Raw genomic sequence first — 27735 nt, 5'->3', positions numbered from 1 at the left:
GTGCAGTGTACCACGCACTGCTCGGGCCCTGGCCTCACTGAGGCCGCGCTCGGGGACACAGCCTCCCCATTGTCACTGTGCACAGCCCTGCAGACTTCAAACTAGTCAACAGGGAGAGTCACGGCCTTAAGAGGTAGAAAAACCCAAGACTTTGATTAGAAAGCACAGCAAACTTGTCTACGTGTCTTCTGGACATTCAGTGATCAGACCCCCGGTGCCTGTGATACATGCAAACATTTTTTGTACAGTTAGCTACTTAGTTATCCTTATTTATAATTATTTGAGTCTATTCCCTTGGGTTTTCTAAGCCCAATAAATGTCATCAATAGGTAATCACATCTTCCTATTTGATTATCTATTCTTTTCTAAAGCTTCCATAAAAATATCCAATGCTATTGCAGTGTTGGCTTGGTTGCCTCTTCCAATCATAATGGGAACACATCTTCTCACTAAAAATAATGTTGACTGCTATTCTAACTTGCTCATTATTAGGGAAATCTCTTTCGTTCCTAGTTAAGGTTTATGATTTTTAAAATCAGCAATGATGAGTTTTATCAACTGCCTTGTTTGGCATCAGTGAAGATAATAGCGTTGTCCTCTGGCTTCCTGACGTGGCAAACTACACTGACAGCTGCCTGACCCTGACCCACCTGGAACCCTGGAGAAGCCCTTACCACCCGGCATTCAGGTGCTAGCATTTTACTCGGGAGGTCCGCGTCCGCTTCACTGGCAGAAGGGGAGACACGCTGTTTTGTGTGTTGTAGAGCCGACAGACTGACTGAAGGCTCTGGAGTCAGTCAGCCTCAGATTCTGCCCCCAGTGCAGTCACCCATCAGCTGTGCAGCCCCCATCAACTTCATCTCTCTGTGCCCCTGGTTCCTCATCCAGAAAATGGGGCACAAGCACCTGCATCTCAGAGGGTTGCTGTGAGAACGACCTCAGAACCACACTGGGTAGACGATCAGCTTGAATTAACCGCTACACTTCTGTCGGGGGGGCGCTGGGGTGTGCTAACTGAATGGCTGGTACTTGAAATATGTCCCGTGATTAGCTATCTATTCATGCTTTATCATTCTGTCAACACTTATCGACTGCATCTTTACTCCACTGGGTACAGGGCTATATAATGGTGATCCTTACCATGAAGCTTACGATCGGCACCTGTGTCCTCTAAGTACGGACGTTTCCCGGGGACATACAGATGGACCTACAACCAACACGTAATGATGAAGCAGTACAGGCACCTTGGAAACAGGCGGGCCAGGGCGGCAAGAGGGCTTGGAAAAGACTTGGGATAACACTGCAGCCATGATGTAGTCACGGCCCTGGAGAAAACTGTTTACAGCTAGGGGATCTGTCGGGGTCCCAACAGGGCCCCAGGAATGCTCTAGGTATTGCACCTAGAGGGGCTCCATGCCGACACTGGGGTACACCGCTGATGCCGCACTAAGGAGCAAACACCCTAGTCAGCAGGGCAGGTAGGCACCACCACCCCCAGAATCCAGAAGGACAGTGCACGTAAGCCAGAACCATATCAGGGGCTGCCCAGCAAGAACTGGGACCACGGGGGAAACACAGCCATTGTCATAAAACTCCTACCAAAGCGGAACGAGAACAAGGTCCTGGTTCCTCCTTCCTCCTTCCACCTAATCTCCTGCCAATGCTCCCACTGGCCAACCCTGGCTGGGAGCCTAGGAAAGACAGTTCCTGAGGCTGTGAAGGTCAAACCAGCAAGCTGGGAAGGGTGACTCAGAATTCACAGAAAAAGGGTGCCCAGGAGCTCCCAGGGTGACAGGGAAATGGGGGCAGGCTATGGGACAGAGTACGTTCCCGGGCACCACCCACAGTTCAGGATCACCAGAACACACACATCTGGCCAAGGACGGCAGGCCTGGGCTCCCGAGGCATGGTTCCCACATCTGTCAGCTGAACTCTAAGAGCCAGGGGCCTGAAACCGCATAGACACAAAGCCCTGCCATTATTTTCCTTATTCTGCTCCAACAAAAGGCTAACTGAAGCATGTGTTGCGATAAGAAAAAACCCTACATGTAATTAAACAAAGCACTGGGTCCTCCAATCAGCACTGAGCTGTTTTGTTTTGTTTTAAGATTTTATTTATTTGACAGAGAGTAGGAGAGCACAAGCAGGGGGAGCAGCAGAGAGAGAGGGAGAGGCAGGCTCCCCGCTGAGCAGGGAGCCCAACTCGGGGCTCAATCCCAGGACCCTAGGATCACGACCCGAGCCAAAGGCAGTCACTTAACCAACTGAGCCACCCAGGCGGCCCAGCACTGGGCTGTTTTACAGGAATCCTTGTGCGTAACCCACACGACCACCTAGAAAAGCAGGTCCTCTACTGCCCCCCGTAACAGAGGAGGATGCTGCAGCCAGAGAGGTTAGGCGCTCGCCCAAAGCCACTGCAACCACAGGAGCAGACCTCAACTGCATTCCGGACTCCTGAGTTGGTGCTCTGATCCCCAAACACTGCCACCTGGCACTGTCACCACGAATCACCTCAACATGGCAGCACAGCTCTAGAATGTGTGACCAAGCCAATCACATCTTTCATGAGCAAAGGCCTCCTCTTCACCAGGGTTAGGGACCTGTCAGGGAGGGCTCTCAGCAAGCTGCCAGAGTCAGACTTGCACGCTCACCAGACGGCAAGGTGGGAGGACCTGCAGGGGAACAGGCGTCTACCAAGGAGACAAAAAGGAAGCGAGACATGCACTCCAGCAGGGAACAGCAGAGGGCAGGCATAAAGCTAAGAGAAACCAAACTAAGTGACAGCTGCTTGTCAGTAAATGGCGGGCCTATAGGACCAGGACTGAGAAAATCTTTGTCACCTGCTCACTGTCTTGGTGCAGGACACCTCAACTCACAGCCGATTCAGGGACAGGGGGTCGCATTTCTCCACCAGCACAACAGGAAGTTGACTGCCACCAAGCCCCTGTACCCTGCCAGGAGATCTCTGGCTATGCCAGCCCTCAAAACCACAGTTCCAGTGCAGGGACCACATGGAACCTCAGCTCGACAAGAGCGATGACCAGAGATGGGTGTGGCCCTGGCCACAAGCATACTGCCAGGAGGCTCACTCCGTGAAGGGCTGCTCAAGGCAAACATGCTGTGCTCACCCTGGCCTGCAGGGCCAACCCTGGGTAGGTGAAGGTCAGCAGTGCAGAGGGAACCACCATGGACAGCTAGAGCAAAGTCATTCAGTACCTAAGCAAAGACAACACCAGATGGCCTCCCCAGAGCCTGCAATCCACTTTGCTCGCCATCCAGGGCACCTAAACGGAGTCTGTGGGGGCTGAAAAAGCCCTGAGTGATTCTGACGCACACTTTCCCACACCACCGGGGAGGGTCTTCTCCAGCTGTAGTCCAGACTCCTCATCCACTCCGCTGGGGAGCTTCATGACACTCAAGTTCACAATCCATTCTTTCAAGAGTGCCTGTGTGAATGCTCCCAGAATTCTCTTCCAGAAAAAGCTACAGCTGCTGCCGCTCCCCAGTTAACAGACAGCCCACATGGAGGCCTTCCTCCTGTCTTCCTCAGCGTGGCCCTTCTGTTCTCAGCATGGCAGCAACAGGAAGAAATGGGAGGAGCCTGGTGATAGATGCCCAAAGATGATTGCTTTAATGTGAGAAAAAATTTTTTAAATATATGTATGCATACATATTATTAAAAAATAGGGGCGCCTGGGTGGCACAGCGGTTAAGCGTCTGCCTTCGGCTCAGGGCGTGATCCCGGCGTTACGGGATAGCCCCACGTCAGGCTCCTCTGTTGGGAGCCTGCTTCTTCCTCTCCCACTCCCCCTGCTTGTGTTCCCTCTCTTGCTGGCTGTCCTATCTCTGTCAAAAAAAAAAAAAAAAAAAAATAGATCACTGACTTAATTTCATGTGTCAATCCAACCCAATTATTCAAACATTCCAGTGGTGTAGACTGACCAGTGGCACCAAGCAGGTCTACCACCTGGCCCTCCATCTGCGCGCCCATCTTCCAGTGCTAGACAAGCTGCAATGCTAAAGGAGCCACAGAGGGGCCCGCCCCATTGCTGCCTGGCCCCTGCCTGTTCCCTGCTGCTCTCGTCACCCCTTTCTGGGAAAGGAAACCAATGCCAGACTATTCCTGTCTCAGTTTACAGGTGAAGAAGCAGCTGGAGAGCCCACCCAAGTGCCCCAGGTGCACCCAAAAACCTCCACTGGTACACTCCATCCCAGGGTGGGGGTGGGGCAGAGGGGACAGCTGTTCTGGTTCCCACTACTTAAATGGGGGCTTAATATTTATTTTTTAATTACATAGTTCATGTATTTTCAAATACAGAAAATAAAAATGATGAAAAATGATTTAAAAACTCATGATCTTACCACTCAGAAAAAAACATTAACCATGCAAGGGCAGGTGTTCTACCATTTTTGTTTCTGTGCAAATACATACACAAAAGTGTCTACCAACAACACACCTAGCTTTTCGTATGAACACGGACTTACCAAAAATATGCACAAAGCGTGCAGCTTTCCTGGCAGACACGAGTGGTAACTAGAGAGTAGTACACAGTTCGGCACTGCGCAGCAGCCGGCACGTGCCCGTGTACGGAGATGCCTGGATATTTCCTTGAGATGAGTTACAACACAGTCATTTCACAACTGAACATTAAGCAGATCTTCTGGTTCTGGCAAACAGTATCAAGTGACCATCCAGAAATGTCACGCTGCATCCCCACGTTCCATGCACACCCACGTGGGCTCTGGGTTTCCTTGCCTCTGACCACCAAGCACACCCCTCTGCTTCCTCATTCGTTGGGGGCCTTCTGCACAGCGCCTGCTCATGTCCCGTCCCCATTTTTCCACAGAGCCATTCATCTTTCCTCTCATTTCATGCTGTGCATGCTCATTTAGAACCTTCCAGTGTCCAGTGATCCCCAAGCCCTGTGTGTCTGCTGCTCTCTGGCATCTGTACCCTCTGAGCAGTGAGTGCACTGGGGGAGCGGCTCTGGCGGCCCAGCTGTAGAGCAGGCTGGTGATAAGTCTGTACCCTAGGGAGCTATTGTGAAGATGAAACACGAGCTCAATCATGTGAAGCACACAGATGAGGACAAAGCAAGTGTTGGCTATCCAGACAGCTTTCCATTAACTCTCACCTTCTTTCTTTATCCTGTATGGAATTTTAGTCTTTTTTTCCCCAAAAGGCCATTACTCATTTGCCAATAATCAGAAGAGCCACCTTGACACACAAAAAGAAAAGCATAGGTCTCAGGCCTATCGATCAATGCGCGTCCCTGTGTCCTGGCCTAAGGGGCACAACACCACCACAGTCTCAAAGGTTGTCGCCTATGCAATGTCCCCGCAAACACAGGGCAAATCCTCCAGGCTAGTTTCCCATGAGTCCTCAGGAATCCCTGACCGGAGGTTCCTACACAAGTGCTCTGAAATCGCCTCAGAATTTCAAATGGAATTGCATGAAATACTGTGGGACATTAGCATGCCCGCGATAATGACTTCTTCCTCTCCCGAACCCCACAGTTGTCAGTAAATCTTGCTGGCTCCATCTTCAATACAGATCCAGGATTTACCCACCTCTTGTGGCTGTCTGTGGCCATGGTCATCTCCTACTGGGGACTACAAGGAACCCGCTACCTGCTCTCCTTGCCCCTTACAGTTTATTTTCAGAAGAGGAGCTGGAATGATCCTTTTCAAAAGATCATGTCACTTTTCTAATTATGACTCTATGTCTCCCCATCTGACACGGAGTGAAAGCCAAAGTTCCAACAATGACCCGAGGCCCTAAGCAGCCCTAAACAGCCCAGCCTCCCACCAGCTCTCTGATCACTTCTGGAAACGACCCCCTGGGCCTCCCCACTCTGACAACATAGGCCTTTCTGCTGAGAGCACCCTCCAGCCTCAGGCTCGAAGGGACCTTGCCCAGATCTGTCCACACAGCTCCCTTCCTCACTTCCATCAAGGGTCTCCTTCTCTGTTCAGGTCTCTCTCTATCCTATTAAAAACTGCAAACCATTACAGACCCGTTTCCTTGTTTTATTCAGATTTACCATTTGATTTCCTGTTTTCATTTATCCAAAGCAGAATGCAAGCAGTGGTGTCCCTGCATGGCCCTAAGCCGGCACGCATATCAAAATGGAGTCAGGACATCTGGGAGCATCATCTCTTCTCTCAAGTTTTGTTGTCTCCTCCTCCTCCTTTATGACCTGCCCACTTATGAAATTTCCCCCTAGTTGTTCTAGAATTTTTGTTGCTACTGTGCATGAGCTATTCTCCCCTCTGCATTCCTAACTAGCTATTGCTGCCACACAGGACACTGCTGATGGCTATAGGTTTATGTTTTAAGTAGTCACTTCAATGTCTTTTAAGTTCTTAGCAGTTTTCAGTTGATTCTATGGGGTTTTCCAATAAGTGGTCAAATCATCTCTTAAGTTACTGTCTCCTCCCTACAAGTTCTTATTTTTTATTTCAATGGCAAGAACCTCCAGAGCAACATTAAACAGCACGGGAAACGATGATAAAAGCAATTCTGGCGTGCACGTGGAATGCCTTCGGTAACTCACAAGTACGATGTCGGCTCTTAGTTTGGGCTATGGAATCTTTATTACATTGTTACTTCTACCAATAATGGATACCAATTTTTAAAATAAATACAAAATCTGCTGAGAAAATAACATAACCCAAGTACCAGACATCCTAACATTAAATCGCTCTCAAGCTGTAGGACTAAACCCCACTTGATCAGAATATTAAAATATTTTGCCAAATCGTAAGTGTATTTTATTTAGAACTTTCCCCATGTATTTTTGTAAGTCATCAATCTACAGCTCTCCTTTTGAAGGGTATCCTTGTCAGGCTTTGGTATCCAGATCATGGGGAGTTTCCCCTTTTCCACAGAGCCCTGAATACCATTTAATGTACATATTCCACAGAAGAGTACAATCTGTATAACCATCAGGTAAGCATGAGTCTCTGAAATACTAACTTAATCTGGGAGTTGTTGAACTATTTGTTATGGTTTTCCTAATGGCCTAGTTTGTTCGGTTTAATTTCGATAAATATCCCATGGTTATGGAGTAGGATCTATTAAATCAACTTTATTAATCCTGCTGTAAACATCCTTCATATCTGTATTTTTTTTGTGCTTGATCTGCAAATGAGTTAAATTACCCACTTCCAATATTGCTAGGCTTTCATTTATCCAGTTCTCCTAGATTTCCACCAGTTTTTACTTTATCCTATTTGATATTATAGGTTTTCATATAAATACTCACATGGCTACAAATCTTAGTCTTGCTGTTGATTACATGTGAACAGCAACCAAAAATAGGGAAAATCTTCTCTGTCCCAAATGCTTCCTGAATTCCATACCTCTGACATTACTATTAACCCATTGTGATTTTTGTTTCATCTGGTCTTAAATTTTAACCTTCCTAAATATTTCCATCCAGAGTGTGCCTCTTCTAGACAACACAGGAATTGGGATTTTCCTTCTTGACTCAGTCAAGAAAAAGGGCAGTCGCATAGGTTTTGCTGTTAACTGTGTCGTCCTGTAAGTCCTATCTGTTCTTTCCTTTCCCCAGCTCTTAGAGATGAAAATGTACACATCTATTCATAGTCCTGAAGTTGGTATATTAAAAAAAAATTTTTTTTGTTTTGCTATCAGATTTGATGAAGGTTTCTCTTTACTTTTTATGTTGAGAAAACATTCTTGGTTTATTTTGGTGTGAGAGCCACAATACTAAAGATAAAGAAACCGGCACATTTTATTTTCTATACGCAACAGCAACACAATGGGAATCTTGAATTTTAGATCCTATACCTTATTTTTCAAATCACTCAGACTGCACATTTTCTAAGAATCAATATATACACTCTGAACTTAACTACAGTGACAACAATAAAATCCCAACTGTGTTTAAGTGACTTCATCCCACTAAGTCCTGTTTCCCTGCAACTTCTCTGTTCCTAGACTTATTACACAACAATCCTTTATTCCTGAAACCTAAAAAGCTCCCAAACTCACATTCCCCCCACCAGATTTGGTGGCAAAAATATTCACCAGCCAACACTGACCTGAACTCATATTAAATGAATATATTTAACTGAAAAGTGCTGATGTAGTAACTAGGCGTGTTAAGAAATATAGAATACGTGTACCCTGTTACATTCTAAAATGTAAAATATTCTGAATTCAAAACACGGCCAGCATGTTAACGTACATGAAGATACTGCCCAGCACTGTCTGCTGGGAGGGCCGAGACACAACGAAAGCTGGGTAGCAATGAGCAACAACCACACGGAGCACGCAGACCTTGGTTTCTGATACATTTTTCTAATAAAAGGAACAGCCCTCCTTGGGGGAATGGCTGAATCATGGCTGAGGCAGGGAAATCACAGATGGTGTCAGAAGGTAAGGAAATGCCCCCCTAAAAAACTAGGGCACATACATCCTAAGGGCATAGGAATCCAACCGAAAGAGCTCCCAGTGGCCAAAGCCAGAACAATCTGAGCAGCAAAATAAATACTGATAATACTGATTATAGGCCAACATTCCTTGTAATAGCCTAAAGGATAAACACCTTTGAGTCCATACTGATATAAGTGAATACATAAATGAGGAAGAAGAGACAGCTTGTCCTTACAGAAGTTGTCTAATAAATGTACAAGAGTAAGGGAAAAAGAAAATCACCACTAGAACATCACAGTAACAAAACGCTACCCTGAAGCACTGAATTGATGGGAGGTTTAAGGAGAAACAGGGCATCTGCGGGCAGATTAACCTTGCCCAAGGTCAAGTCTGGCCTTTGCCCCTGGCTCCTGGGAAGAAATCACAAGGTCCTTGGAAGGTCCTGCCTGGTAAGCGTGTCTGTTCACCTGGGAGCTCTCAGCTACTCCAGATAGTCTAACAGCATGACTTACAGGATAGGTCTTGGGTCACAGTGTCAGCTCGACCTTTGGAGGGGCTGGAGACTAAGTCAGCCGCATGGACAGGCAGCCATCTGTGCAATCAAGACCTGATAAATGTCTGGACATGAAGGCCAAGTGAGCTCTCCTGGCTGGCAATACCTTGTGTATACTGTCACAAAATGGGAGAAGTTAGCACTGCCTCCATACAACTCCAAGGAGTGGCCAATGGGAAGCTTCACACTAGGAGCTCACCTGGAGCCTGCCCTATGCCCCTCCTCTTTCCTTGGCTGACTTTATTCTATACCCTTTCACTCCAGTAATCTGTAACTGTGAGGTCTGAGCCCTCCTAGAGAATTACTGAACCTAAGACGAATCTCGGAGACCCTTGAACTTGTAGCTGGTGTCAGAAGTCAGGGTCATCTTGCAGATCCCTGAGAACTGCACACCATCTCAAAATATCTACCTCAAAATAAATATTTATTTGCTGTAAAAGGAAAAATAATAACTTCATGATGGAGAAATCCGGCAGACAACCTTAACCCAGTGATAATGGTTAGCATCACCTGTAATATGTTTACTGCATGGACCCTAATAAGTGAGGGGTACCTCACTTCTGGCTCCAAAAAAATCCATCACCTCAGCCTAATCAAAAAATACAACAGATAGGTTCAAACAGAATAAAGGACCAGCACTCTTCAAATGTATCATGAGGGGCTAGGAAGGCTGAGGAACCGACCCAGACTACAGGAGACTAAGGCATTGTGACATCCAAGTGCAGCCTGGGGTGCCAGACAGGATTCTGGAACAGCAAAGGGACACCAGTGGGGTACCGGTCAAATCCAGATAAAGTCTGCAGTCCGCTTCCCAGGACTGTGGCAGTGATTACTCCTTAGCCTGGGTAAACACGCTATGATTGTGGGAGATGGTAATATGAGGGGAGGCTGGGTGAAGGGTTCTACAGCTGGAAAACACAAGCGAGTGACAATATTCAGAGTATGGCCAACTAGGGAATCATTTTTTCTGTAAGTCTGAAATTCTAGTAAAATAAAATGGCAGGGGGTGGGGGGGAAACACAGTTGGCCCCAAAGATTCTGGAAAAGGGATCATTCCTCTCTCTCTTAATTGATGACAAGACTTTAAGAGGGCTTTTCAAGAAAGATATGTGGGGGGCAAAGATGTAAGCCTTCATAAATACAAGAAAATTCTTTTACTACGTACACATTTGAAGGTTGGATGTGCGGTAGGTTCTAGATTTCTATTTCCCCTTAAAAGTCTATAAAATGTTTGAATCAATGAGTGTATAAAAATACCCTGATCACCACTGGAGGATGCAAAGAAACCAGTCCATTATTTTGAAAATTGATAGACTCAGACATTTATCCTGACATTCCAGCATGACTGTACTTCAAGGTAAAGAACAGATAAGAAGCTGCTCTTTACAGAAATACTCTAGCTAGTAATGAGAAATGAGAGACACGCTTCTGCAAACCCTCAGGAATTAATAAATCCAGTCACTGGTCATCAATAGCTGCTAACAACACAGAACAGACTGACCACCAGATGTCAGGGACCCTCTGGAAGAGCACCCCACCACTGGCAAATGACTTTTGTCAACCCCCGACAGCTGGCCCACCAGATCAAATTCAACCAGATGAAGCCTCTAGATGTAATTACTGATTTACAGGGAGCACAGAAGACAGAGGAACCTGTTAAACTACAGCAGAGTAATACCATCACCCAAATCTAGACTGGCCGACTCGACAGGACAAGCCACTGGCTTCTTTAACAAATACTTGGGAGAGAAATGGAGGGAGAGACCTATAGATGTTAAAGACACTTAAGAAACACTATCAACCAAGAGCAATAGGAGACTTAATTCTGATTTAAGCAGTTATAAGAAACATTTACAGCATTTGAGACAACTGAAAATTTGAACACTTAATAGATATTAAGGAAATACTGTTATTTTTTAAAGAAGTGATAACAGCATATGACTATATTTTTAAGTGACCTTATTAAAAGATAATGCTGAAATATTCATAAAAACAATTAAAAATAAATAAAACCACCTCTACAGATGCCACCCCAAAGCAATGCACTCAGTGTAACATGTCCTATATACCTGAATGCTCCATGTTCTTCTTCCTAGAAGTGGAGATTACCGATCAGGTTAAATAAAGGCATCTGGCTCCCTTCATAGACTTTGCCTAGTTTGTGCTGAATTCTTTCACTCTACGAATCTCACCCCCCCACCACACCTTCTTTTATTATGTCTGCAAGTGCCTTTCTGAACCGCCCTGAACCCTTCCCGAGTCACCGTGAACACAGACATGGATGACATCCAATATAGGGCAGTATCTGCTTTAAGAAAACTGATTAACAGAAAATGGGGAGTTAAAGAAGCCATGATATTAAGAACAGAAAGACATAAATCTGTATTGCTAACCTTACATACCCTTTAATATTTTTTTTAAAACATTTATTATTTCAGAGAAAGCACTTGCGAGCAAGCACACGTGTGTCCAAGAGGAAGGGCAGAAGGAGAAGGAGAGAGAGAATCTCCAGCAGACTCCTGGCTGAGCACAGAGCCCAACTCAGGGCTCTATCCCACGACCCATGAGATCATGACCTGAGCCGAAACCAAGAGTCGGACACTTAACCAACTGAGTCACCCAGGAACCCTACCCCTTGATGTTCTTCAGACAAATTTTAGACAGACACGTGAAATATGCGAAAATGGTATTAGAAGAAATCACTGTTACCTTTACAAAAGGATTACCACACTTTCTTTAAGCACCGCATCCCACTACTCCACTTTCTGGATGGATGGACAGATAGATGTATGAGGCCACAAACTAGCGGTCCATTGAGTGATTTTTTTTTAATTCAAAAAAAATTGCTGGCAATTTAAAATGACAAGTTTTCAAGAGAACTCAGAACTGGGTATCCATAATGCCACATGCCACCCAGGGGCTGGCTCCATGGAACCCTGCTGCTAGGACAGCAGCAGTCCTTTCCCCAGGCTCTTCCCAATGCCAAGGTCAGGGGCCAATGGCCAGTTAGCCTCAGGTTCACACCTCTGCTCTTCTGACACCTGGACTGTCTGTTCTTTGTCCTAGGCAGCAGACACTGGAGTCTGCAACCACTAACTTTCACACAGCTTTTTTTAGATAAATAAAACATGTCCATACTGATGCTGGAAATTTTGCTGATAATTTTTTCTTAAGTTCATATAAAACTAAGGAGTGGATAAAGGGCATTCTGAACATAAAACTAACACAAAGAACATAGAAACACCTATTCTGCATGTTTCTTCTGTCCTTAATTAAGGCCCAGGGTGACTCAGATCCCTCAATCCCCCAGCACACACAGCCTCACCTGCGTTGCTCCCAGTTCCTTTCTGCTTTTTTTTCTTGGCTAGTTGAATGGCTCGGGAATCAGTTCTTGCTGAGCCCCCACTTTCCTGAGACCAAAGAAAAGTGTGTCAGTCACTTGTTCCAAATAGTAAAGGAAGGGTAGCAAGGGAACTACAGAAATGTACTAAGTCTGCCTCCTGCACAGAGTAGAGTCCAATAATCTTTGAGGATCTCCAGCAAAGGTTCACGGAGAATCAAATGTTACATCCAATTATAGTGACAACTAAACAGAATGAGAGTTGGAACAATATACATAATTTTATTATCCAGAGAAGCAAAGTTTATTCCTCCAAACTCTAAAACATATTAAAATACTTTACACAGAAACTGTTATAAAAGGAGTGACATACTTCTCTGCTGTCTGAAACAACCAGCCTTCCCTTGGTGGTTCAGGATTAATTAACTGCAGCACTTCTCAGCATTTTCCAGAACATGCCACACAACACTTGTACGGCAGACCCAGCGAGGTCCTATTTCATATACCCACTACAGAGGCTGCTCTGGTGGCAGGTGCTGGACTCAAAAGTCATATACACCAAAACAAGAACTACATTACTGAATTCAGGAAGTTTATGGAGGGAGCCGAACAGTATTCAAATGGGACTTCAGTTCTGTAAATTTGTGAATGTTTGATAAGAAAAACAGCTTAACGCTTATCACTCCAAAAAAAAAAAAAATCCTCAACAGCTTGTGGCATACCTGTAACCCATTCACCACACACCACCTGTGCTCAGAGAATCGAGGCAGCCCAACGTCACACAGCTAGCAAGAAAATGAACAAGGAGTCAGGATAGAGGTCATGGCGGCTCCTCCTGCCTCCGCCCACAATTACGGCTCTGGAGATGCAGTGGCACCAAGAACTATGGTTTCCCAAGGTACCAAGGCCCTCCATACAGGCCCTGCCTCCCCACTGACCTCTGTACCTCTGCCATCTCCCCTTCTGGCCCAGCCACCTGGGTGGCTTAACAAGTGCTCTGGCCACCTAGGCAAAGGCTGGCAAGTACGGCTATGCCACTGACAAGTGAGAGCTGTCAGGAAAGGTATGACAGACTGTGCTTCTCTCAGACTGAAAGGCTCATCATGGTAGATGGGTTACCACATCCCTCACAATTGATTCAAATTCAACGGACTTAACTTTAAAAAAACACTGTGGTAAAATAAGATTTAACATTTGGAACAATATAAATATCACCATCAAATTTAACCTGTGCCACAAAGAAAAAACCTATTTGATCATTCCCATCTGAGACTGAGGAAATAATCAGACTCTCCCCCAAGAATCTTTAATTAAATTATTTTAAATTAAATTATATTAAATGTATTAACTGACATAAATATAATTAAAGTATATTAACTATCGAGCCTCAAAATTGGAGAAGTACTCTTATAACCCTCCAGAAACAAAAGCTCACAAACCACTCCCTTTTTTCCTTGTTAATTCTAATTTTAAAAAAAAATTTTTTTGCATGGTTTTAAAGTTTCCATTAAACCTGATGTCACGATTCCTCTTCCTCTGGCCATTAGTAAGTCTAAGGACCTGTTATTCCCTGAAACGCACAAAGGCAGAACATTTCAACATTACGAAATACCCCTTTTTTTTTTTTTTCAAGAAAAGAAACACATCATCACAGAATCACAGAACTCAAAAGGACCCTAGAAATCATCTAGCCAAAACCCCTCATTTTAGAAATAAATGAGAATTAGGGCTCAGACAGGATAAGTGATTTCCTCAAGGTCGTAAAACCTAGTCAGTTCCAGACTCAAGATCAGAATTCAGATTTCCAGACTTGTAGTCCAGGGCTCCGTCTTTTCACAAACCAGTAAGAAATGTCTGCACATGAACAATTAATCCAGAACATCCTCAAAAGAGTGTAAGAGAAGCGAGTTACACGGTGGTGACTGAATAGAGCACTTCATACCAAATAGAAGTTGCCGGTCCCCGCACTGAGCCCCGTGTCTTTCTGAGGACTGTGCCTTTCTGCAGGGCTGCAGAACACCGACCTGGGCGCCCCTCGGCTCCGTTCCTGCTGCCTGGCGGCGTTGGGGCCAGGAGGCGAGTCCGGTTCCACTTTGATTGGAGCCAGCAGTTCTGGGCCACCGGTGTTTCCAGGTGCGGGGCTCGGAGAGGTCAGTGTGGTGGTGGTGTCTGCTAAGTGACCACCTGAGGTCAAAGCCTGTGGGTCTGGACTCAAGTTCTTCACAGGCAGAGCCACCAGACAGCCTAATGCTCCTGCGCTTACAGTCGGCACATCATCCACACTGAAGCTGCTTTGCTGAAGAACTGTGGCTGCTGTCCCAAGAACGAGAGGGCTATCCAGGCTTGGAGAAATGTCACTGTGGGCCACCAACACCAGTGGGTCCATGGGCCCCAAGGAACTATTATTAGCAGGAAGGTTTCCTCCGAGTGAGGCGCTCACAGAAGTAACATCAATAGTCAGGATTCCAGAGTTCAGCGCCTCGTCTGAGGCCCCCGCCACACTACCACCATCACCAGGTGCATCAGAGAAGAGCGCTGCCAGGTCTATGTTGTTGAGCTCACTTTGGCCTGGGCTGCCAAGTTCACTGCTGTGCGTAAGAGAACTTGGAGCTCCAAGCTGAGGGAAGAGATCTGAAAGAGAAATGAACACTCCAGTTGTTTTATGCACTTTAGCAGACTCGGAAGTTTGTACTAAGACGTTAGGTAGCAAGCAATCCATCAAGATAACATCTACTCCCTCTGCCCCTGCTGCATCAAAGGTGGCCACACAATGAAGAAAGGCATTGCCTGATAATCTATCAGGCATTCTACATACATGGTTTCAAATCCTTGAGCTCAAAGGGATTTCTCCAGATAGGACATGACCTGAGAGTCTAAATAACATTTCCTAAAGTCACATCAACTGGTAACAGAAAGAGGCAAGACTTGAATCCATGTCTTTCTGGCTTCAAAACCTATGCTCTTTCTGCTACGCAACAAGAACTGCCCTCAGAAGCCTGTAAAATCTTCCACAGAACACAAATCTTCAGAAATCAGATACAAGCTGAAATCTGGCTCTGGGACAGTTTTGAATTGGAGGGTGTCAGCTCACGTCTCACCAAAATCTATGCCCCACTCCTCAAGTAGCTGCAATTCCAAAACAAATTTAAGTCATATGGGGATACCAGTGAGAAAAAAACTGTCCTGTCTGGCTTGCTCTGGGCTCAAGGTCTCAACCCCAGGGACTACAGAGAACTAAGACATCGGCCCCCTGGGCACTCTGGAGCTGTGTCCCCTCCACGGAGAGTCTCCTGATGGGCTCCCCTTCTCCCCCCACCACTATATTTCCAACCTCTAACACTCCTTCCTCCCCCAGGCCATGATCTTCCTGAGGGTAGGGAGTCTATCTGACCCACAATGTCCCTCCACCAGCAGGCACCAGCGCCTGGCCCCTAAGCAGCACTTAATGACTATAGCAAAAAAAATTCTAATAAATCCCTCTTTAGTCTTAATTGTTCATTCAGCCTCAGTTGTTGGTCATATCACTCTTCAAATATCTGCTTCTCTGTTACTCAATCAAGTAACTTAAACAGTCAGACTACCCTTGGAGGAATAATGTGCATTAGCGTACTTTTCCAGAATCTCATTGAGGGTGCCAGGCTGGCTCAGTCAGCGGAGCACACGACTCTTGATCTTGATTGGGGTTGTGAGTTCGAGCCCATGCTGGGTGTAGAAATTACTTGAAAATAAAATCTTTAAAAATTTCAATGAATATTCAAGTCTAAGATTTATTCAATCATCCCAAATCCTAGGACTCTTGAAGCACCAAGCAAACAGGAAAATGGGAGTAAAAAATATTTGGATAAGGGAGCCAAACAGGGCCCTGAAGTTAGTCCTTTCCAAGGCATTTGCAGCTGAAGCTTCTAGAACATGCCAGTGCCTGGCCAGAGGGAAAAGGCTCTCTCAGTTCTCTGGCTCTATTCCTCCTACACCAACTGTTAGCTAATCCCAAACTCACACTGAGCTAGTGGACGCCAGATCAGAGTGCCTATTATAGTTCTAATGTAAACCTATGAAAGAAATCTACTACAGACCCTCCCAAAATAAATTAATAACCAAATCCCAAATATTATCTTCTTTAGGTGTCATACTCCTTTGAAGTTTAAAAACAGTATTGATATATTATGGCTTCTTCTCTAAGTATCTCAGAACCAAAAAAACAACTTAAAAAAAATGGAAGAGACTCAGAAATTAAAAACGGAAAACTGTCTCTTTTTCAAAACCTTCCAAAAATTCCCTTGACTATCCTGAAAATTTCATAGGGATAAAAAATTAATAATAATCTTGGGGAAAAACAGACAGCAATTTGTTCACAAATTTCCTATTTAGTGCTGAAATCACAGATATTTACTGGACACCTGCTATTGCAAGGCCCAGATAGTCAGAAATCATTAAACGTTAATTAAGAGGGCGTCTAGACCAAGGTTACAATCATGACCTCGCTCCAGCACATCTCAGTGTATGGGACCTCAGACAAGTCCCTCTCCTTTCCACCTCAGCTTCATCAGGGATGGAGCAGTGAAGACGCCCCTGCCCCAGGACCACTGTGAGGGGGACTCCAACAGCAAATCCAGGGCCTGGCAGGGCCCCTGGCAGCACCCCCGGCAGCATCGGTGCACAACAATGTGTGTTCCGAAGCACCCATTTCTCACGAGTCTAGCACTGGGGCACTACCTGACCAAGGCAAGGAAGAATGCACGCAGGTCAGTCAATGCCACAATATAAATTCAGAGCCTGGGAAACACAGGCACTACAGAACCCCTAAGAGGTTCTCACATGGAGACAGAGACTAAGGAAACTCATGTGGAATGAACGATCCTGCCACTGACTTTTGAATGAGCCGAGCCAGGAAAGGGAGAAGAGCAGGAGCAAAGAGGCCCGGGTGCGCGGTATCCCACAGTCCCAGCTCAGAGCCAGGAGTAGCGAGAGCTAAGTTCTAGAGACAGAAGTAGCAACCCAACCACGGAGGCCTCTCAACACCAGCCTTCGACTCTTGACGGGACTCTGAGTTGAGGTGACAACCTCTGATAGGAGTCCTCATAACACCTAGAGTTCAGAAGGGCAGCTTCCTAAATCCCAAGCGAAATGGCAATTACTATTAGAGCCGAAGGAGTGAAGTGACTACATCTATAACAGGATGAGAAGAGGCCAGAGGAAGGACACTTCCTTCGGAAAACTACAGAAATGCTCTTCCACATTTTAAAGATGGGGAAACCGAAGGTCAAGGACCTGTGCCTAGCCTGGATCCCACTGCTGGGAAGTGGCCGTGCCCCAAGGCTGGTGCTGCCTGTCACACACGTGGCAGGGAGGCAGCACACTCAAGTAACTGTAAGGCCAGCGAGGACTTCCCCTGAAGGGAGCAGCAACACCACCACACCCCAGAGAGCAGGGTGGTGCGGGCTCCCAGGCAGAGGCAGTGCGCAGCCGTCCAGACCCCTCAATGGTCTGCCCATATGGCTGTGCACGCAGTCAGGCCCACGCCACCATGCAGCCAGACAACCAGGCCTTTGTGTGCCCAGAATCCCCACTCCGGACTACTGCTGTGGTTCCCTCACCCCCCTCCCCTACCCAGGCCATCAAGCCTCGCCCCCTGCTCACAAGGTGAAACACCACCCTGCACAACTGGACAGAGAAAGGAGTGAAGACAGAAACAAGGGAGGAGCGGGTTCAGAATTCAGGACAAAGGTCAAAGAGGGAGACAGACTTAGGAGACACATGTTAGGAAAAGCCAACCAAGTAAAACACTGAAAATAAATAAACAAACAAACAAATAAATAACTGAATGCTCCTCAAGGGAAGCAGTTCAGAGATAAGGGAGGGATTAAGGGTCAGAGGCAAGAAGTGGCAGAACAGAGTCCAAAAGATACCACTAGGCTTGGCAGCCATGGTCCATGGGCCAGTAAGACTTTGCTGTATTCAATTAATTTAACCCATAACCAGACAACTTCTTAAGGGGTGGAGGAAGGAAGGACACACTGGCTTCTGACACATGTCGAGCGTGTGCATCTTTGCAATGCCATAAGAGAGAAGTGAACCAAGCAGACCTGGGCGCCGGCTGTGCTGTCGGACCACATGCGCCTTCATGCTGTGCTTGGAGGTGAAGAGTCTGTTACAGCTGGACACCGGGCAACGGCTTTTCGGAGCACCCACATCCTGCAGGTGTTTCTTGGAGTGAATGTAGAGGCTGCTACGGGCAGAGAACCTGGCACAGCACCCTGGAACAAAAAGAACGATGAGTGGGAAACCTGAGGATTCCCAAGAAAACAGTGCTGACATTTCCTCCCATCAGAATCATAAGACAATGCATGCCCATACTCCGGCCACTGGCCAGGGATAGACCCATACCCCTTGGGGCAGCGTCACAAATGTAGGGGTCAAGGCAGGCTGCCCCCAAGCCGGGCCTCTTTGGCATGCAGATTATGCCAGTTGGAAACAATCAAGGCCCAAAAGACTCAGGAAGAAACTCTGACATCCCTCTGCCTACTGCCTGAAAGACTTTAGATGGAGGACATGCTCCAGGAAAAAAGCTACCACCAAAGATAACTACATTATGATACGAACTAGGTATGGGGGACAGGGAGGACCTAGCAGGGCCTGTTTAATCAAAGTCCGTTTGTGTTCCATTGTTTCTGTGGGCCCAGCAAACACCTGTTCACCAGTTACTCGTTTTCATTCTCATGAAATGCTTTCCTTCTCTCTGAAAGTCCCAGGTCCCTACCACCCTTCTCTTTAGCTCAGGATGACATATATACTTCATTTTACCTGTCTCTGGAACCTCATGTCTGTGTGGGTTTACCATACACATGAAATTAAATTTTATTTTCTGTTAATCTGTCTCATGTCAATTTAATTCAGTCCAGCTAGAACAACCTTGAAAGGAGAAAAAACCTCTTCCTCCCCGACACAAGGAATTAAATTTGAAAGCAAACTGCATTTAAAAGAAGATATGAAGTTCCCCATCAATTGTGCAGAAGACACATAACCTTGACAAGTTAACTTTGGGCCTGTTTCTTCACCCACTACACAGGGTTCCTGGGGAAAGTAAGTCAAATTCAGTGTTAATCCCTTAAAAGTTCAACTGCTAAAAATTTATACCAATTATCTGTACATAGCTGGAACAACATCTGTACACTACTGGAACCCTATGACATTTAGAGTTGGAAACCATCTCAACAGATCACCAAAGCCAATTCCTCTCATTTTACTACTGAGAAACTGAGGCCCAAAGGGACCAAGCAAATGACCCAAAATCAGGAGCACAAGTGGAGCCTGGAGGCGGCACTGCCTTGCTGACTTAGCCAGAGTCAGTAAGACCACAGACCTGCACGTGTGTGTCAAAGGGAAAACAAGACAAATTAAAAAATACCACCACCTTCCTCTTGCCCTAATCTCCCACTGCTGACAGGGTAAGCACGGTTCTCGGCAGCTACAAGCTTGTGACCTGGTAGGGATGTGTAAACAACCAGCTGTCCTAACAAAGGGTAAAATAAAACCCATGCTAGTGCCAATGCGGTGTTCTAGAAGCAGAAGAAACAGCATGCCTCTCGAGAGGAGAGAAAAAAGGTTTCAAGAGGTGGGTAGCATTTCAGGTGACTGGCTCTTGACTAATGGTAGGGGCCACACAGCAGAGCAGGACGGTGTGTAGGCCGAGGAACTGCCATCCAAGGCGTGGAGGCCACCAAGCAGGGTGGGCAGCTTGGACTCTGGACCCCAACTCTAGCTCAGACCCTACTGGCCATGTGGCCTTATTTATTCTTTCTGGGTTTCCTTTTCCTTTTCTGTAAAGTGGGAATGACACCCACCTCACAGGGCTTATGAAGACTACATGTAAACAATTTCAACCTAGGAGTGCTCCCACAGTGCCCGCAAAAGTGGAATGGGCATCGTGGCACTTGTGGCAGCTTCCTGGGATGGAGGCCTATTTTAGGAAAAGAGGCTATGAAAACAGAAGATGGCCAAATGACAAAGGGTTTTGGCTGAGAGGAGTTATGAACTTATTTCATTTTCAAACAAAGCTTCCAGCTTGTTTCCAGGTCAGGTTCATGAGAGAACATTTGGAAAACAAATGAGAGAACCGATGCCTCCAGGCTCACGCCTAAGTGCTCTGTCTGCAATGTGTGCTTTGCTCCACACGGTGCCCAGGGGTACTCTGTACCTGCAATGTCCCTCGGCCCCCTTTTCAGCTGGGACTCCACACCGACTTAAGGAGGCACAACAGAGCAGAGGCGCCAAAAACACTTCTACCAAACTGCTTTGCCAAGGACAGGGGTCAGCCACAACAGGGATGTCTGCCACACTCGTCAGCAGTGGTTTCCGTTTTTAAAAATATTTGGTAACTCGATAGGGAACAAAATATACTTCATTTTCATTTGTTCACCCTTTGATGGTGAGGAATGTGACCATTTTTTCCACGTGTGTTAATGGCTGTCTTTTTCTAACTGCAACAGTATCTATCGAGATTTGTATCCATTCTTAACAAATCAAAGCTATTAATACGAGCACCCCACATTTACATCAAGTTACCCCCACCCAGGGGAGGGGCAGAAGCAGCCCGTCAATGACAAACGCCACGGGGACCTCCTCAGCTTGCACCTACCACTTATAGGAGGAGCACACACATCTTCCAACCTCGACTCTGTACGCACCGCCACGGCATACTAGAGATGACGCGGCCACCGCCCCTGCCGCCACCAGCCACCACACACACGCACATGCGCGCACTGTCCTCAGTCTGCCACCCTGCCCTCCCTCAGACTCACTCACTGCTGTGTGGCCCTACCCTCCCTGTCTCCTCCAGTTACTATGAAAAGATGGGTGGTTTTTTGACTTTTTATTGTTTTTAGACTTTTTATTATTTTTAACTTTTTATTATGAAACATTTCAAACATTACAAAAGCAGAAAGAATGGTCTAGTCACGTATCTGAAACAACAATAATCAACTCTCAATAAAAAAAAAAATAGAATCATCAACTCTCAACCGACCCAAAAAAGGGTTCTAGGATCCTTTCCCGAGGCTCCTGCCCTCACCTCCACTCCCTGAAGAAGAGCACTTTTCAACTAAGCACCACCGGTCACCCCATCCACACCTGCCTCTACCAGCTCAACACCTCGACATGCTTGAAGTTCTCAAGGCTACAGTTACTGAAAGGCAAAAGCCACACCTCCTCTGTAGCCAGCTGCCACCCCCTTCCTCTTTCCCTCCACCACAAGCTACCGCTCAGGGCACTAAAGCAGGGCTCTGCCTGAGCCACTCCACCAAACCTCAAACCTCAACCCTCACCCTGCAAGACCCCACTGACCCTGCTGGAGGGAGTGACGGTCCTCACCGAACTGTCGCACCTCAGCACTCAGGACGGACTCCTCTCCTTTTCCAAACATCCTCCTCTCTGGGCTTCAGTGCTGCCAAAGCTACACTCCTCCCATTCCTTCTTAGGCCCCTCCCAGGGTTCCCCTTCTTCGTCTCCACCTGAAATTGTGGCGGTCCCCAGGGTTTTTGTCCTAGACCCTTTTTTGTTTAATAGCAATGGTAACAGTGGAAGTAGCTGACATTTGCTGTTCTCTATATGCCTCGATTAAACCTGTTACCTAATAAAGCCCTCTTGCAACAACCCTGTGTGGTTTCACGACCACTTCAAAGATGAGGAAAAGAGGAAGAGAGTGCTTGAGCCACTTGTCAGAGGTTACAGAGCGACTGAAGTGGCAGGCTCGGGACTGGGGTCCAGGAAGCCTCAGGCCCTCAATCACCACACTCCACCGCCCCTCTTCAGCATACACCAATGCCTGAGTGCTGTGTCCACCTCCGTGGCTTAGATCCTCACCATGTGCTGCCTGCCTCACTCCCAGCCCACCTCCTCACCAAGCCCAGCAGGCAGTACCTCCCCGCCTCCTGAGCATCTGAGCCTGGGAAGCCTGTGGGCACCTAAAATGCAGCACACCCTCTGCCTCCAACCACCAGCCCTGTGTGCCTACCTCAGGTGAGATGCTGGCCACAACTACTGCTTCACCCAGAACCCATGCTCCCAAATCGATCACCAAGCCCTGCCGGCACACTTCTAACTCCTCTCTCTCTCACCTGTGCCTCTGCTCCCACCTCACCGCCAAGCCGCAGTGCAGGCGCCAGCCATCTCCCCAGGTAACCAGACTGAGCCTCAACTCAATCATGGTCCCATCACTCCCCTGCCCCAAGTACCCAGCCTGCTGCTCTCACCATTCTGGGAGAGGCCCCTACACTGGCCTCTCCTGCCTCCTTCTTTGGCCGACTGGGAGACCACTCCCATGCCTCCATGCTCAAGGAGCAGTCTGGGTGACCTGTGTGTCCCCACAGCACCCTACAGGTACTGGTCTACCGGGCGTGCCCCAGCTGGAGCTCTGATGACAGGAGGAACTGAGTCTTGGTTAAACCATCTGTATTATCTTCATGACATTCTAGGAACTGGTCTCGGCTTCAAACTGGTCTTTATTATCCTTTTTCCAGGTAAGGAAACTGAGGCCCAGAGAAGCTGGCCTGAGACCATCACCTGAGGGAGGGGGGAGCCAGGAATGAGACTCACAAGCACACACTGACCTGCTCTGCCCCTCCGGCACAGCTGCAGCACTTACAGTGGGGCCAGCACACGCAAGCCATGGAGCACACTTCTGGCCCATGAATCACGCCTTCGCTGTGCAGGAAAAAAAAATCCGAATGCCCTTTTTAAAGAGCTAACCTAACTTGACTGCTGTCCAATCACAGCATGCACAGCTACTATTTACTGAATCCGTGATAGGTGCCAGATGCCAAAACAGGAACTTTCCACAGGTTATTTCACCTATTCCTCACAACCACCGAATTAAACAGGTAATAACTATAATCACAGACCTAGTGAGTGCACTTCAGAGCCAAGAGTCAAACCAGGTCTGATTCTGAAGTCTGTTCTTTTCAATACACTGCTCCCAAGATAAAACAATTAACTAAAAACCGGCCATTAAATCTAATGCTGCAACTTACACTCACCTTGTTTTGAAACAAATAAAACCTACCTTTAAACAACTTAAACTTACAACAACGTGAATATGTACTAGTTTACAGCTCAAAGTAATGTATTAAAATCTACCTTCCACAGGACACTCGAACGGCTTTGTGCCCAGGTGGGTGATGCTATGGCCTTTCAGGTGCTCTGCTCTCGTGAATGACTTTCCACAGCCTTCAACGGGGCAGGTAAACCTCCGGTCATCATCGTGTTTCCTGCCAGAAGAGAAAACCAGGCAACACGATTACTCACGCAACCTGGAGACCAGATCTCAGAGGTGACTCTTTGTTTAAATTCTGCAAATTACAAACTCTGAGCATGTAAAGAAAATGATCAGTACATTTCAGAATATCTTAATTCTCTCTAACCCATGTGCACAGGTTTGCAATTTAGCTAACTCTGTAATTAGAAATTCTACTTTAATGACAAGGCTGACTCGAGAGTCAGACACAACAATTAGTGCTGCTTCAATCTAGGAACAAACAGCTGGGTCCCAAATGTACTGATGAAGCTACTTCCAATGTTTAGAAATTCTGGTAGCAAACAAAGTTTCCAAGCTGCAGAGGGCAAAGAGAAGCATGCACAGAAAATCAAATGCAATGCTAAAAGGACCCCCTCAAGTCCATGCATAAACACAGTTCTTTCCTTAAGTAACGCTGTTATACTTAAACCCCTCAAATCCCCAGCTGTGCAAGCATGGACAAACCACCCAACCTCTCTGTGTCCCAATACAAACTGGGGAGAGTAAGAACATCAAAGCCAGAGTCGTCGTGAAGGTTAACAGGAGACACACATGTAAAGTGCTGAACATCACCTGCACATAGGCGAAGCCCTCCAAGGACATCATTATCAGCATGGAAAGTTTGTAATGACATCAGGAAAGCGTCTTCCACAATGTTAACTCTTTTTAAATATTGAATTAAATAAAGTATGCAAATTACATTTAAAAACAAGTATACGTAGAAAACCTGACATTAGGTGATCATATTCTGAGTGGTTTTCTTTTTACAGCTTTCTGAACTACCTGCAATGGACTCCTTTTCTTATAACTTAAAAAAATTGACAGATATTTAATTCATAGGTTTCTGCTACTGACAAACAACTCATTCATTTTCCATATGGGTAATTCAAATGAAACGTAAAGATTACCTTTTGTGTCGTAGGAGTTTAGACATGCTGGTGAAGGTCCAGCCACAACTGTCAGAGTCACAAATAAAAGGTCTTTCACCTTAGAAAAGAAAAAAATTATGCCACATAATCATAAATGCAAGCTACCGCAAAGACAAATCTTAGGTGCCAATGCTATATTCTCTAGCTTATTACCTGTATGACTTCTCAGGTGAATTTTCAGGCGACAGGCTTTGTCATATTGTTTGCTGCACCCAGGAAAGGAGCAAGAAAAGAGTTCTTGCTCCCTGAAGTGAGCTCGGTTATGGGAAAACAGAGCACTCACTGTGATGAATGTCTTCTCGCAGCCTGAACAAAGAAAACACAAACCCTGCTCACTGGTGTGACAAAAATCACATAAACAACTAAACCAGTCACCACTCCAGGACACTATTCACACTGAAGCAAACAACAAAGAAAATGAGTCAGAAGCACCTCCAGAAAGTTATAACCATTATCTGACTTTGTAATAGTGGCTAAGGGAAGCCACTAAGCACACGCAGGCCACCTGCTATGACAGGACTTAGATATGAAGCAAGTGATCAAGGGAAAGTCCTCCAATCACAGCCAGGGACTACCCATTTCCACACCACAGATCTGTCTTAAATTTTGTGAACTCAAATGTCAATGCTGTCTGAGGCCAAGAAAAACCCAACAAGACATATTAGATACTAAGAAACAAGGATTCTGTTGGGAGGGTTGAACTTGGAAGGGCACAAACCATTGTTCTATCCGAGACTTGTTTGCCCCTGCAGGTGATGCTGTGTCCTCAATTACAAATGGTCCTCCCTGACATCCTCTGCAAAGGGCAGCAGCCCCTGCTGTCACCTGGCTTCTCCTTTCCCTTTTGCCTATTTCACCAGGGTTCCCTTTGGTCAAAGGAGGCTACAAGGGTCATCTTTATTCACATGGCCTTTAACTTCACTCCCATCTTCAACCCCAACTGAGCCACCGGAAAGAAGCCTACCTCACCAATCCCCAGACTTTCCACATCAATAGCTCTCCTTTGACAAAAAGGTTCAGGGCTTAAATAGAGTAGAAAATACCAGGTTACAAGATGCTGACCAGATATCTTTGTGGCAGCTCTTTCCAGAGCCTGTAACATGCTACCATCATGCCTATAAACCACCAAGCAGATAAATGCTGCGCAGCACCGCCTCAAAGCACCAGCCCCAGGAACCCAACGTCCTCTAGCAACACTCAACCGGGAAATGCTCCTCTTCCTAAATGCCCGAAAATCATCCTCTCTCCTCCTCTTTGGCAGAAATCTGCCCTCCCTTCCCACCCCCCTCATTCCCTATTTTGGTTTTGATGTACTCACACACTCCAACAGGTAAATCTCTCTGCCTTAGCAAGAATCACCCACCCTACAATCAACAGTCAAGCCCTTTGATCCTGCCTCTGCAATCTTTCCTACATGGAACTCCCTCACCATTCCCACTGCCTCAGCAAACCGAGGTCTAGAACATTTAATGGGGGCTTCACTGGTCCCTCTCCTGAACACACCCATCCTGAACACCACTGATCGTCCAACCCAAAACTCTCAGGCGGACTTCATACCCTAAAGCAAGCTAGATTCCTGATCTTCCTGGTATTACACTTGGAACGATGCTCTTTGTGCATTTTACTAGGAAGCAATCTATAGGTCAGATTCAGTGTATAACTGAGAAAGGTTCTGAAACAGTGGTCTAAACCTATATTCTCCACAAAGAGGGATGGATGCACAAGACCGACCACAAGCACGTAGGAAAAAAATATTAGACCCTATTAATATGTTTTTCATTTCACCCTTTCAAAATCCCTATATTTAAGTGTATCTTATACCAAATACTATGACAGCACTGCACATACATAATGCATCAGTACACACACAGGGCACACACTAGGCACACAGCTGAAGTTGTTTTAATGAAGAGGACCTGGAAGGTCCCTCCCCCTCTACTGGGCCCTCCCACACCCTTCCAACTTCACTCCCCACCCACACCACCAGCACATTCCCTGCCTTGGCTTTTCAATGTCACCCACCAGCACTGCCTTCCACCCCAGCTTAAGCAAGCCAACTCCTTCCCAGGCAGGAATCTTCTCTTCCTCCTGGGGAGGCACACTCTCCCTCTGAGAGCACCTACACCTGCCTCTCCTGGTGGAGTTCACTGTTTTGGAACCTGCACTGGATTTTATCCACATTACTGTGCCTCACACTCTTCATCTGTAAAATGATAATTTTTAGAACTTCCCAAAATTGTGAAGTCCAAAGAAGGCCAGAAAACTGCAATGCACCACACACCTGTGACTATCCCCTCAGGGCCTTAAGGCGTTGCATCTGGTCAGATTCATCTGCGCCACCTAAATATCTGATAACTGAATTTCTAACTGATGAAAGACCCAAGAAAACAGACACCTGACTCACAAATCCAATCTCTAGGAAGACGCTTTATCACCTTCATTAGCCTGAAGCACCGTTAAAAGGGACCTGTTGCCTCCACCGTGGGGAAGGCAGGCTGTAATTATCAGTGATACCTTGTCGAAATCCCCACAGCAATTCAGGGTTGAGGTGTCAAATCGAAATCACCTGGAAAGAACTGGAACACAAACACCAGAATGCTCCGTTCCCGCCCCTCACTCTTGGCCCACGGAATTTAAATCCTGCCCAACTGAGCAGCCGGAGGCAGGGCGACGCCACACCCACACTGGGCGACCGAATTGGGACCTGGGGCCCCGGGAGCCCCCCGAAGCCCGCCCGCAGGCCCGTGGCGCGCGGTTACCGGGAAAGTCACACTTGTAGGGCCTCTCGGGCTCGAAGTGGCTGCGCTGGTGGGAGCTGAGTTTGGCGTGCGTGGGAAAGCGTTCGGAGCACACCTCGCACTTGAACAAGTTCTCCTGCTCGTGGCCCTTCATGTGCGCCTTGAGGTTGTACACGGTGGTAAACTTCTTGCCGCAGCCGCCCACCGGGCAGCCGAAGGGCCGCAGCTTGTCGTGCGACTGCAGGTGCCGCTTGAGCTTGTAGGAGGTAGTGAAGGCCCAGCCGCAGCCGTCCAGGGGGCACTTGAAGGGCCGCCGGCCCTGGCTGCTGCTGTGCGTCAGCAGGTGCACCTTGAGCTGGTGCTTCTTGGCGAAGGAGAGCGCGCACTGCGGCTCGGGGCAGCGGTAGCCCGGGGCACCAGAGCCGGGACCCTGGGGACCGCGGCGGCCCTCGGCCGGGCTCGCGGCCTCCTCGCCCGGCGGTGC

At 47.0% G+C, this 27735-nt stretch overlaps 1 protein-coding gene across 1 annotated transcript in view; it reads right to left on the bottom strand.

Moving 5' to 3' along the window:
• The window catches only part of ZXDC (ZXD family zinc finger C), a gene marked incomplete at its 5' end in the record, with an annotated part of 33308 nt that extends 5576 nt beyond the window's left edge, over positions 1–27732 (bottom strand). Inside the window, 8 exons of the mRNA XM_034657259.1 lie at positions 12283–12367; positions 13020–13082; positions 14240–14928; positions 18381–18551; positions 23428–23558; positions 24493–24571; positions 24667–24819; positions 27273–27732. Coding sequence (XP_034513150.1) covers positions 12283–12367; positions 13020–13082; positions 14240–14928; positions 18381–18551; positions 23428–23558; positions 24493–24571; positions 24667–24819; positions 27273–27732 — 1831 coding nt within the window. The remainder of the gene's footprint in view (positions 1–12282; positions 12368–13019; positions 13083–14239; positions 14929–18380; positions 18552–23427; positions 23559–24492; positions 24572–24666; positions 24820–27272) is intronic.
• Between the last annotated feature and the right edge of the window lie 3 nt (positions 27733–27735).

The sequence above is a fragment of the Ailuropoda melanoleuca genome, chromosome 4 (assembly GCF_002007445.2).
Source record: "Ailuropoda melanoleuca isolate Jingjing chromosome 4, ASM200744v2, whole genome shotgun sequence".
Classification (NCBI taxonomy): Eukaryota; Metazoa; Chordata; class Mammalia; order Carnivora; family Ursidae; genus Ailuropoda; species Ailuropoda melanoleuca.
This window is presented reverse-complemented; position numbering and strand designations above follow the sequence as displayed.